At 33.9% G+C, this 13,092-nt stretch overlaps 1 protein-coding gene and 1 long non-coding RNA gene across 3 annotated transcripts; both read left to right on the top strand.

Moving 5' to 3' along the window:
- Positions 1-5,472: 5,472 nt before the first annotated feature.
- LOC145073881 (uncharacterized) lies at positions 5,473-6,404 on the top strand. Its single transcript, XR_013691585.1, has 2 exons — positions 5,473-5,563; positions 5,643-6,404. It is a non-coding gene; the product is annotated as an uncharacterized LOC145073881 (long non-coding RNA).
- A 3,922-nt stretch (positions 6,405-10,326) lies between these two features.
- On the top strand, positions 10,327-12,824 carry LOC145075118 (uncharacterized). 2 transcript variants are annotated; one of them, XM_079021421.1, is made up of 4 exons: positions 10,327-10,450; positions 10,568-10,833; positions 10,931-11,050; positions 11,901-12,824. In XM_079021421.1, the coding sequence occupies exons 1-4, from the start codon at positions 10,446-10,448 to the stop codon at positions 12,596-12,598; spliced, it is 1,089 nt and encodes a 362-aa protein (XP_078877547.1). In that variant the 5' UTR covers positions 10,327-10,445; the 3' UTR covers positions 12,599-12,824. The 2 variants fall into 2 exon arrangements, with proteins under 2 accessions (XP_078877547.1, XP_078877546.1); XM_079021420.1 differs by lacking the exon at positions 10,327-10,450 and having other exon boundaries at positions 10,473-10,833.
- Positions 12,825-13,092: the final 268 nt, after the last annotated feature.

Here is a 13,092-nt window from a genome sequence, read left to right as displayed (position 1 = left end):
TATATATGATGGTTGTATTGCTTTTTTCACTATGTATTCATTTGTTACGTTACCACATGAAGTCATCCGCCCCCGAATGTTTCCGCCGTTCCGGTTTGGGGGTGTGACACCGGCAACCTAGGTTTCCCACTCAAGGTAGTGATTGCCGATGACCACATTACGAGTGCCACGAGAGTGATGTTAGGTTGAGTGGCTAGATTCATTGGCATTGTTAGGATTCAAGAAGTGCTAGATGGTTTTTAGGAGTCATGTTGTTTGGAAGGGTTATTCGTGGTGCCTTAGCTCTGTTAGGCACCAGCCGTCATCAGACCGTCAATTGGATGGGAGAGGGTTTGGGAATCCTTCAATTCTTGTGTGTCGATCGGATCTAGTTGAATCTAAGTGGGGGAGAATAATTTAGTTATCCAAGATGGAAGCGAGTGTGAGACAAGGATACGTTTCACATCCCCATTGGGGGAGGAAAGGTGGCCTTAGGGGCCGACTGAATGTAGGATATCGAGGGATGGGAGTTCAGGAAACTCCCTAACATTGGAATCGCATCTTTTTGACGCCATATAGCAGGATTTGGAGGAGGGAACCAGATAGAATTCCAGTCAGTATTTGATTTCAGCTGGGAGGATAGATCACGTGGGTGCTCAACGCTGAGATGCGTTCGGATTCATTCAGATGACTAAGACCAGTTCGCAAGGTCATAGAGAATCCACAACTTAGGTGGAATCAGAGTTGGAGATGATTATTCAATCGGATATTTGTGGGCGAGCTCAGATGGTTATGGGAATTCAGAATCGAATTGGTAGAGACTGTTGAGGCAAGGATTGGGACGTCGAGTTGTAGGATCTTGTGGATAAGCGATACATGACGCGGGAGGGCTACGCCTGGGTAGTCTTGATATTTGATCTCTTGGGAACCTGGTGGACCGGGTGCAAGACTAGTAATCTTGAGGATTGGCTAAGGGTATCTATTTACTAGTTAGGTAAGGGTAATGGGATGTTATGATGCATAATGGATCTCGAGGTAGTGGCGGAGTATCGGCCCGTTTCGGAGAGGACTCCGAATCAGGGTTCTTAAAGATTCAGTACAGGATTTTGATTCTGTGAGATGGGAAAACAGGAGCGTAAGGATGCCAAGGTCATCACATGCAATATACTAGGTAAAGACAAGTCAAAGGAGGTCGGGTATGATGTAAGACTATATTTGTTCTGGTAGCATTCATCTTGCGTCGGGTTCAGTGGCGACGGGTTGTCAGCCTATCATGATCAGATGGATGAAAGATGGAACGGGTCGAGATAAGAGGTATCGTTGGGGCAGTTATTATCAGACGAGGTGTCCTTTGGAGGGTCCCCGCTGTTTTTTCAAGAAAGCAACCATGTGACACCAAGGAGAGTAGGGGCGAATTCAGTGATTTGGAATCTGTGTGCGGAATTACAGATTATTTGGTAGTCACAGTTGATCGGTGACTATTGTTCTTTAAGAAGCCTCAAGGTATTACGAGTGGGAAGTATTCTATCTAGGCCGGTCTCTTTTGGAATCAGTTCAAGGATGATCCGATGTGGGCAGTCTGTCAGGGAGACAGACCATCATGAGGCTTGAGGTTACAGATGGAGCAAATGCGATCGGGTTGCAAGGAAATCGTTTATCTTCGGAATCTAGAACCTTACGAGGGTTGGTTTTGATTTCCTTTGGAAGACGAGGGTATTCTCAGGTTGGTGGCCATGGCGCCCAAGTAGTCTGGTATGTCGGGAACGGCGATGCATGACTTCGATGACATAGTCTAGTTTAAGTGGGGGAGAGTTGTAACACACTGTTTGAAAGTATTCGGTTGGGGTCTCGGAAACCAAAGAGTAGGGGCAATTCGGTCTTTTATGGTCCTGGGATTTATCCGGGAGGTTTTACGCTTGGAGGTGTCGAAGGGAGCATAGGGCTTCACGCTACCTTTTCGTGGATATAAAGTTCATCGGAAACGGACTTAGAACGAAGGATTTATGACTCTTTGAAGTTATTGGAAAAAAGGGCCCCTAATGGAAATAAATGATAAGGAAAGAGCATGCATGCAAAGTGGAAGGCGCGTGGGTATGCCCAATGTAAGCTGGGTTACGCTCAGCGTATAAAAGGAAATGGCAGCGGGTGTTGTTGGCGTACGCCTAGCGTACAGGATGTACGCCTAACATACATCCAGTGTCTAAAAACCCTAATTTTAGGCCCAACCTCAGTGATAACCTAGAACGCCTCATCCCCTTATTCTTGTGTGGTTTTAACCTTAAAAAGCTCATTTTGGTGGTGTAAGCTTGGAAGAGGAAAATAAGAAGTTGGCAAGGAAGAACTTGGGAAGTTGGAGCTCATAGATCTGGGATAGCATCATCCTTTGGGACTTTTTGGAGGTATAAAGTCCATAACTTTACCTAAGAATGCTTAGATCTAGTGTAGTTTGGTTTTAGAGTCAGTTTGGTCCTAAGAATGGACCTTTATGGTGAAATCTCGTTTGTGAGCGTAAGGTTGCCACCATCAGAGCTAAAAGGGTCTCATAAGCAGTAAAGTCTCCATCTTGAATGTCTTAATGGGTTCATGCATGAGATCTAGCCCTTTTCATGGAAGTAGAACATCATTTTTGGAGTTTGGGCTTGTTTAGGCCAAGTAAAGTCACCAAGTCAGTGACTTTATGGATTAAGACGTGGAAAGGACCAGGATCTGTGATTGTAGCTTCTGAAGTGAAGTATTAAGCATTTAATGAGAAATGGACTTAACAGGAGGTTTACGCTGAGTGTACGTGAAGGTACGTCCAGCGTACGTACCACTTAGTCTGTATGCTTAGCATACGTGGATGTATGCCCCACGTACTCTGTCAGTTGGGCCTTGTGCTTTTGGGCCACGGTTTGGGCCATGCTTTGGGTCTTTGGGCCTTAGTAGGCCAGCAATAGTTAGATAATTTAGGCCAAGAATATGTTTGGGCTTAGGGCCCATTAGAGGGTTTGGGCCTAATTGAGAAAATTGGGCCATTAGTGGACCACTAGTGGGCTTGGAAAGCCTACCTAGTGTTGGGTTTTGTTTTGAGATTTAGGCTTAGTTTTGAATCATACTGGGATAGGGGTAAAATGGGCATTTTACCCCATGCATGGATTAAGGATTATGGTATGGGACCCAGTTGGTAATTGGGTATATTGATCGATATTGATAGTTCATGAAGTGGGCGGGGCAGCAGCTAAGGATTTCTTCAAGAAGCTTCTGCATTCGAGGTGAGTTTCCTCACCATACCAATGGGTCTAAGGCACCAAGGTCGATCCGTTTTATGATAGTTGGTATACTTGTTGTGTAGAGGTGTGTGGCTTTGTTATGCATTTATATGTGGTAGAGATAGCTTCTACAGCTAGTGGTAGAGACAGCCTTCAGGGCTAATGGTAGAGATAGCCTTTATGGCTAAGGGTAGAGATAGCATTTGTGGCTGATGGTAGAGATGGCTTTATATCTAATTGATATGCATTAACTGGTAGGGGTAGCTTTATAGCTATTTGATATGTGTTATGTGGTAGAGGTAGCTTTTATAGCTAACATGTTATGTGGTTTGTGTGTGGGGTATGCTTTGGGGAACTCACTAAGCTTCGCGCTTACATGTTTGTTTATGGTGTCAGGTACTTCAGATTCCAAGGGCAAGGGCAATGCGTGATGGCGTGGCGTGCACTCTCTCGCATACACTTTATGGGACACTTTGATGTTTGAAATAAAAGTTGTATTGACTTATGTTTTGAAAACAATTATAACTGGATTTCTTAATGTATGAGAATATTTTTGCTTATTCTAAATTTTCAAAATTTTACTTTGAAAATTGGGTCGTTACATGTTTGCTAGATTTGAAACAAAAAGTTATCATATATGAAGCAAAAAGTACTAGATCTGAAGCAAAAAGTACCAAATTTAAACTAAAAAAGTCCATAAATCAATTAAGTGCTTTTAAAAGGTTTCCTATAAAAATCTATGTCGTTTTTCCTGAATACCTCTAATAGATAGATTCAACTTTGTTTTATTGCTTGCATAACATGTGTTTGATGAAATGACTGCAATGGTTTTACTTATTGAATCAAAAATGTGAAAAATAAATCTTGTCCTCATAAATCATATATGATTAAATACATATAATCATATGTTTTACTAGTTTCACAACACTTGTTTGATTAAATGTATGTAAATATTTGGCTTATTCTGTTTTAGCGTTTTCAGGTGAAAAACATGATAACAAGGTTTAATCACATGAACTTAAGTACATATAATCGCATGCGATTAAATACATAAGAAATATTATTGAATAGAAAACATGAAAATGAATATCGCCCACATAAATCATATTAAATACATATAATCATATTTTATTAAATACATGAGAACACATGCCGAATCAAGAACACGAAAATGAATCTTGTCTAATAATTCGCATGTGATTCAATACACGAGAAAAACTATTGAATCAATAATGGAAAAACGAATCATGTCCCTATAAATCATAGGTAATTAGATGTGTATAATCACATTTGATTAAATCCACGAGAAGAACATTTGAACCGATTACGCGAAAACAATTTTTGTCTACATAAATCATATGTGATTAAATAATCATTTTTATAATATAAACTAAAATTGATTTCATCATCCACAACATGAGTTCATGCTATTTTATCATGGAAACATAGGTTTTCAGTCAAGTGCTTGATGATTGCCAATCCCATAGATGAATTTGTAATTTTTGGTATATGACCATTTTACCCTTTGCGTTAAGTTCTTATTAAATGTTAGATTTTTTTTTGACAATAATTAGGTCTTCAAAGTACTTTGTGATGTAGTAGTTTGGGTAATGGTACCACTTATTACATGGTGTGTTTTGTTTTCCTTTAATTTTATTTGATTAATGGTTAAATATGTTTCTTATTTCAGCAATAGCTATTGATTTTAACATTTTTAATATATTTGCTAAACTTATTCATGTATAATTATTATTTTTTCAAAACAAAGTTAAACAAACTAGAGTAAATTATACGAATGGTCCTTATAGTTTAGGGTAATTTACACGTTTAGTCACTAACTTATTTTTTTAACTCAGAAGGTCCCTATTGTTTGTTTTTGTTACACGTTTGGTCCCTGTCTTACCTAAATAGACTATTTTTTCTTTGATTTTCTTAATTTATTTAAATAAACACACCCCTAACCTCACCCTCTCACTTTACCTTACCTACCCCACCGTTTTCCCTATTTAAATAATAGTCTTTTTAGGTAAGACAAGGACCAAACGCGTAACAAAAACAAATAATAGGGACCAAACTCGTAACAAAAGCAAATAATAGGGACCTTCCGAGTTAAAAAATTAAGTTAGAGACTAAACATGCAAATCACCCCAAACCATAAGGACCATCCGAGTAATTTACTTAACAAACTATGACCACAAATAGAACTGATCGTTTTGACCAATAATTGACTGAATTGTAATTTTCTTTTGTTAAATCCAACTGTGTTTTGATGTAATGAGCTGTAAATTTGAATGACTATAAACTATCATATGCCTATGTTCATCCAGAAAAGTCAGGTAAAATCCTCATATCATTTCTCTTAGTGTGATTTGCACCTTCAATAATTTATTTTACATTTTTTTTTATCTATGGCAGTTCTAGAACTTCTTCTGGGAAGGAAGGTGAGATTGAAGGTAAGGCAAAGCTGTTACAACTGTATTGGATTCATATTTTGTGATTTTTCATTTGATAACTTGATTTATCGTAGGCTGTTCACCGGCTGGATAGGTTACTCTTATTTTTCTAGTATGATTGGTTGCATTGACTTTTTCTCATTCATTAATTTGCTACAAATAATTGAATGGATACCAAAGAATCAATTTGAAAGCTCTTTAGTGATGTGGTATTTCGTGTTTCTTCAAATGACACAATTTGGGTAGCCATCCCACACAAATCTTGATTTATGTTCTATGTTATCATTATTTTTCTTGAATAGGTTTGTTTATTATATATTATTATTTAAATAATCTACCCAGTCCAGTCGTAGTAGAATAATTCTAGCAAACTTTGCTAATAAGGGCAGTTTGCTTGGACCAGATATTAAGCTTGCTGATGCCATGATTAGAACTTGTGTTTTGGATAACGGTGGTGTTGTTGGGCTTCAAAGACAAATCATTAGAGATAACATATTGTATTATGTTTTAATTATTATTTACAACCCTTTTAATTAATGTTTTTTAGCTAATTTGTGAGAATGATGTCGATTTTGTATAAAAGTATTGGAAAATTATTAACCTGGTTTGAGGTTAGCCCAAAAAGTAGTGAATCCCTTTGCAAACGCTATGCTTCAGAATCTTCACTAATTATAAAGAAAAAAAAAAAAAAAAAAAAAAAAAAAAAAAAAAAAAAAAGAGTAAACACATTGTTGTTGATTGTTGATAAATAAATATATATGCGTGGACTCACTTCCTTTTGGTCGTGTGGAAGGCTTCTTGGAAGCTACGCTTCTAAAGTATTGTGTTTCCCTAAGATAAGATATAGTATATAGCTGTTCATACTTAATAGTCGACACGGTTTCCTGGCCACACCTTAATCTAATTAAACTTTTTTTTAGTTAAAATAGCAAGATAATATTGTGTTATTAAATTTAGACATTATTTTCGCAATAATAATTTTTTCTTGTCTCTTTTATAACTCCCCGATAATTTCTTTCTCGTGGCTTAATTTTGCTTGTATACATATATTTTAGGGGTGATTCTATTCATATATTCCATTAATAAAATATTCACTTCATTTCATTTTTTTATTACACTAAATTACTTATTATACATGCTTGATTTAACGTTTTTGTTAAATTAAGAAGATGTATAATAATTAAACAGTGTGTATAAATAATAGCAACCATATTTTAAAGCAAGATACACCAACTCTTTCCAGGTCATTGTTTGTTCATGCAAATTGTCAAAACTGGATGACAAATAATGCACCTTTGTAAAATAATGAATAACGTAAAGGTCTTTAGCATTTTCGTTTTTTTGTTTAATTTTCGGTTTTTTTGTTTCATTTAATATAATTATAATGAATAAATTAAAATGGCCAAGAAAAACCATGAAATAATATTTCAGATATACTATTGACTATTTAGCGTTATGTTTAATTCCAGATAAAACATGGACTTGCGTATTAAGTTGTAGGGAACTTGTAAGGAATTAATTAATGCATAGACTAATGGCGTGTTCGGCAATGAGCGTTTAAGAGCTTCTAGCTTGTAGCGTTTAACAAAACGCTCCATTTTGAACTGAAAGCCTCGTTCGGCATTACAAGCTTCTAGCGTTTAGTTTAAACAAAATATTCCAATTCCAAATGCTACTTTATGTAATGTTTAATAAAACGCTACAAACTACCAGCTAATTTTACCGAACATACCCTAAATAAATAAATAAATAAATAAATAAATATATATATATATATATATATATATATATATATATATAGTGGTTCAAATGAGAACCACAAAAGATTAAAACCTAATAACCAACATTTAATAAGTAATATGTATTGTGAATATTACTAACTATATTAAAATCTTAATTTTGGTTTGTTTGTTAAGATAAGGGCAAAATCGTATTTTTTTTAGCCTAATATTTTCATTCATACAATCATTTTATATTTTTAACCTAAAATTTATGTAAAATAAAAATTTATACAGTCCATTTACAGTTTAATAGACAAAATTCACAACTTAATACAATTTATTTTATGCCAATTAACAAATTTAAATAAGTAAAACCCAAACTCTACCACTACCACCATCTGCACACGTTGCCACCAACCACCTATGCCAACATTGCAACCATCTTTTCTTGAAAATTAGATATGCATATAAAGTAATGCAATGAGAGGGTAAATACTACATTCATAATTTAATAAACCTATTAATTCACTCATATTGAATTTAATACAAAAAAAAAAATTAAAAAAAACTAATGCATTCTTATGTACTTATACAACACAAAAAATAAATGTATTCTAATATTAATACAAAAGTTCATTCATAAATCATTTATATGTTAACACAAATTTTATATATAAAAAAATCACAGTAAGTTGCAGTCAATTCACAAATTAATATAATCAATTACCGTTTAATACATAAAATTCAGAGGTTAATATAGTAAATTAACAATTTGATACACTGAAATGTCATATTCTTAACTTAAAACTTATATTTACACTTTCAGATATCAGTTCACAAGTTAATATAATCAATTACCGTTTAATACAAAAAGTCACAACTTAATATATTAAATTAACAATTTAAAACAATGAAATGTCATATTCTTAACTTAAAACATACATTTATATTTTCATATATGAAGGTTAGTGTTTTTTTTTCAAAGTTAAATTTACACAATATTCTAAATTTAACTTTTTGTATAATCTATTTAAATTTAGAAAAAATCATATATGTGTATAATGATTATTTCTTCTTATATTTCAGAAGCAAACACAAAATTCATAACAAACTCGCAGCATAGTATAATCAATTCACAACTTAATATAGTCAATTCACAACTTAATATAGTCAATTCACAGTTTAATACGTAAAATTATTTATTCACATAAATATTATCAACTTAAAAATTACATTTATACGTTCATATATATAGACATTTCTATGTATTAAATTGTGAATTTATTATATTAAGTCATGAATAAAATTTACAACTTAATACACAAAATTCACAGTTTAATATGATATATTTATAGCTCATTTACAAGTATAATCTCATATGTTACTGTATTAAACAAACTATCCACAATTTAATATATACATAAATTATCTTATCTTTCAGAACCAAACATCAAAAGAAAAACATATACGATTTATTGAATAAAAAAAATCAAATCAAGATATAAAAAAAAAAAAATCAGAATTCACAGTTTAGTTCAATATTAGAGACATTAATTCACAACATAATTCAATATTCCAGATACTAACTCACAATTTAGTGAATAAACAAAATATATAATCACATTTTAATAACTTATATATTCACAAATTAATATATAAAAAAACACATATTCATAGTTTAATAACTTACCGAATTTCGTTGAAGCATTTCATCAAACACGTTGTTTTCACCATATACGTCATATCCATAATCACCATAAAACAGAAGATCTGAACAAATATACAAAGAGTCGTTATACTAACAATTTATTCATTGTTTAACTCTAAAAAAACTTTACCAGTAACATTCACAACTAAATTTACAACTCAATAATTTATCCAATTTCATTAAGGCATTTCATCAAGCACCTAGTGTGCATCTTTTCTTTCTTTCTTTTTTTTTTTTTTTTGCAGTATTTTTTTATGTAAACACCATCATCAGATACAATACAGATACACCACACATATAAACACCAAATCTAACATGAAATAACACATTTACATCATTCACAACTTAAAACGTACCTTTTTCATGAGCATATCATCAAACATCTTCAAAACTCTTGTTTCCAGATATGAGAGTGCTTCCTAGCTCCAGATCTAGAGAAGATTGGCTAAAAAAAAATAAATATGGAGGTGTTCGGTCATCTGGAGGCAACAAATAACTTCATTCTCCATCAGATCTAGTGTTCCTGCAAAGCATATCAAATAAGCTTTCTAGTGCTCTGTCAGATCTAGGTGGTTGTTTGACGCTGGAGGTGCTGGAGGGTGATTTAACGTCGGTGGTAATGCTCTTTCTCCATATCTGAAACATTTTTGCAATTTAGAGATAGAATGGAACTGAAGGAGGCCAAGTTGTTGGTGGTAGATTGAGGCCGTTAACAGAGAATCGGAGTAATGAACGAGAAGAGGCAGTGACAACATATCCAGATCTGAAAGTGGCGCTTCCAGATCTGAAATTTGTGCGACAGATGTATGTTTCTCGCAGGTAATCGGAAGCTGCAGAGAGGAAGGGAGGTAGAGGAGGTGGAGTTGGCGTCGATGATGGAGGCGGCAGTGGGCGCCGTGGCGGTGGTAGAGCAGCCATGGTGGCGGAACTGGACCGTCGGCAGTGGTGGTCGTGGTATTTATCACAGGTGATTGAAATAGATGAGATAATTCCTTTTGTTTTAGTAAAACGAAAGTAATGCATCAGGTATTATGAAATAAGAAAAATAGCCTTAATAATAATGGTTTTTAGGGTTCTTAATCTTTTGTGGTTCTCATTTGAACATATATATATATATATATATATATATATATATATATATATATATATATATATATATATATATATATATATATATATATATATATATATATATATAAAGAAAAATGAGCATATTTCAAAGAACTACTTTTGTAGTTTATGACTTTAGCCTCCTTATAAGTTATAACTCAACAACTCCGAACCATCATTCTGTCATAATACCAATCTCCGTCTCAATCTCCGGTAAATACGTACCATGAGGTAATTGTTAAGTTTTATAACTTATTACTAGAAATTATAAACATCTATCTATCATGTATCCGTTTCTAACATCTATGTATATGGCGTGTTTGATTCGATGGCAATGATTTTAAATAGCCTTCGGAGGCCCGAAAGGACTTTTATTTTTGAGATTGTTAGCTTCCAGAATTGTTATGGCTACGAGCAGAAGATTTCAGGTGCAGTCGGTAATGATTTTGTGAAAATCGACCAGAAGGATGGGCATGTCACTGTGTCAACTCGCCTTCTTCCCGAAAGTGTGAGACTTGCACTTGAGGAGAAGACAAGAAGAAAAGTCGTCCTTTTATATGAACTCATCCCTCCTCATAATCCAAGATCATCCTTACAGCCTTCTTCGCACCATGGTATTATGTGCATGCTTTGATTGTTTCATTTTTTGACTTTAGATATTGTAATTTTTTTTTCTGAATAATTAACTACTAAACGGTGTAAATACACAAGGCCACCAACATAGATCTTTGGCTTCTACATCAAACCATGTAGCAACACACAGTAAGAGTCAAACGATCAAGATGACTATCAGATATCAAAATCAAGGGACTGTGGTTGATGCACGACCAGGTAATTTATTTACCAAGATGTCTTTTGGTTTCACTTGAGGCAAATTAACCTACGTTAGAAATGATTAATTATCGAAAAGTAGCTAGCCTAACTAAATTAATAGCATTATTAAGTTGTAATACTTTAATGTAAGAATGGTAATATATGTTATGTGTTTATGATCATGATATATATTTTTTGATAATATTGAGTCTTGAAAGAGACTATAAATCCTAAATTAATCGATGATGACAGGGATTTGCTAATACTGCTCAAATTAATAGCATTAGTTGTAATACTTTAATGTAAGAGGATTAGTTAACTAGAAGATTTATAAAATAAATAAACAAATATATAAATAAATAAAAGATAACGTTATCTTTTTCTTGGGTTCAAGTAACTTATTAATTACCAAAGGGCCTTTTTGGCCTAATAGTAAATAAGTCTCTTAAATAAAAGATCATAAGTTTAAGTCTCATCAGTATAGACATATGTTTTCTTTATGATTAGGAATAACATAATTTGCGGTTTAAAAAAAAAAGTAAGTTATTAATTAACTTGATCTTTAATTTATATGTTAATAATATGTTAATCATGTGATGATACGCGCATGACCTAGTCATCGTTAATTACTCATACATTATCATGTAGTACCATATATATAAGACTTCTATATTACTAGAGTATTGAAAATTATAAAATTGAACTTATCAGTGAAAAACCTATCAATCATGGTAAAAAATAGTTAACAACTTAATCTTGTATATTTGTTAATTAGTTAAAACTTGAAACTTTTCATTAAAAAGTTGCATGCACGCTATTACTTGTTGAAGAAGTAAGTTTTGAGTGGAATTGATGTAATTCATTGAAGGTGAAGGGCAAAACGCAACAAATTCACTAAGACGATATGGTAAAATTTATCACGAGCATAATTTGACATTAACAAAGGGCAACATATCATCATACAAATGCAGTGGATGCAAAGAACTGGGAATTGGCGATAGATACAAATGCAACCATTGTTCGTATATTCTCCATCCAGACTGCATGTATTATACAAGAATAACTACACACAAGTTTTTAGATGGATCCACCTTTAAATTCCATCAAACACGTTTTGATAGCAAGGATAGATATTGTGACGCATGTGGATCAGACATTGAAGGGTTCTTTTATCACTGTGAGAAAACAAGCAAAGATCTGCACCCTTGTTGTCTTAAGCTTACAGAAACGGTTGATGTTGGTGAGACCAAGTTTATGCTTCGTAGGAAACTGACAATTGAATGCTTTTACTGCTCCTCAAAGAAGAAAGATCACAAAGACAATTGTTGGTGTTATTCATTAGAGAGCCAAGACATGCAGGTTCATGTGTCATGCATGAAAGATGCCCTTCAAAATTGTTTGAAAGGCGAAAGGAACAATAACATGAGCACCATGGTCGTTGTAAGGCAAAGAAAACAAACAAGTGAAGGTTTGAAATGGGTGCAAAGGCTTCTGAAGGTTGCTGTTTGTGTGCTTTCTGGGAATCCATTCCCTCTCTTGGAGGTTGCCCTTGAAGTATTTGAGTAGTATATATTGTTGGAATCCTAAGTCGAGTAGGATTTGGAGACCAACCTAGCTTTTAGGAAATCATAAACAAGTCGGTTTCTAGTTTCCTAATTGTGTTCTAATTCTACAAGTCGGTAGTTTAAGGAGTATATATATATGTATAGATATCGAGGCATGATATTATGCAGAAAAACATAATTGGTTTTTGAGTTTTTTTTCCAATTAATCAAAGAGGTGTTTCATTAAACTGTTTTTGCAATTTTGTTTTACAAACTTGAATTGGTATCAGAGCCAAGGAACCGAAGGCTGTGAGATCGATTTTGTTACCAGGTCAACATGTCGGATGGAGAAGATGGTGCACAACCTCCTCCGGTGAGAGTGAAGGAGGTTGGGACAACCACAGTCGCATGTCGATGCTTACTTCCACTAATTACACTGGGCACTGAGGATGAAAGTAGTCCTCAGAACTCACAAAGTTTGGACATCGATTGATCCAGGAACAGACGATAATGATG

Source organism: Lactuca serriola, chromosome 9 (assembly GCF_051521515.1).
Source record: "Lactuca serriola cultivar US96UC23 chromosome 9, Lser_US96UC23_V15, whole genome shotgun sequence".
Taxonomy (NCBI): domain Eukaryota; kingdom Viridiplantae; phylum Streptophyta; class Magnoliopsida; order Asterales; family Asteraceae; genus Lactuca; species Lactuca serriola.
This window is presented reverse-complemented; position numbering and strand designations above follow the sequence as displayed.

What these genes read in the sequence shown, in the direction of transcription:
- LOC145075118 (XM_079021420.1), top strand. Translation starts at nt 10,548, where the DNA reads ATGGCAATGATTTTAAATAGCCTTCGGAGGCCCGAAAGGACTTTTATT. An exon ending in ACAGCCTTCTTCGCACCATG is followed by an intron (nt 10,834 to 10,930) that starts GTATTATGTGCA and finishes TAAATACACAAG; the next exon opens with GCCACCAACATAGATCTTTG. An exon ending in TGTGGTTGATGCACGACCAG is followed by an intron (nt 11,051 to 11,900) that starts GTAATTTATTTA and finishes AATTCATTGAAG; the next exon opens with GTGAAGGGCAAAACGCAACA.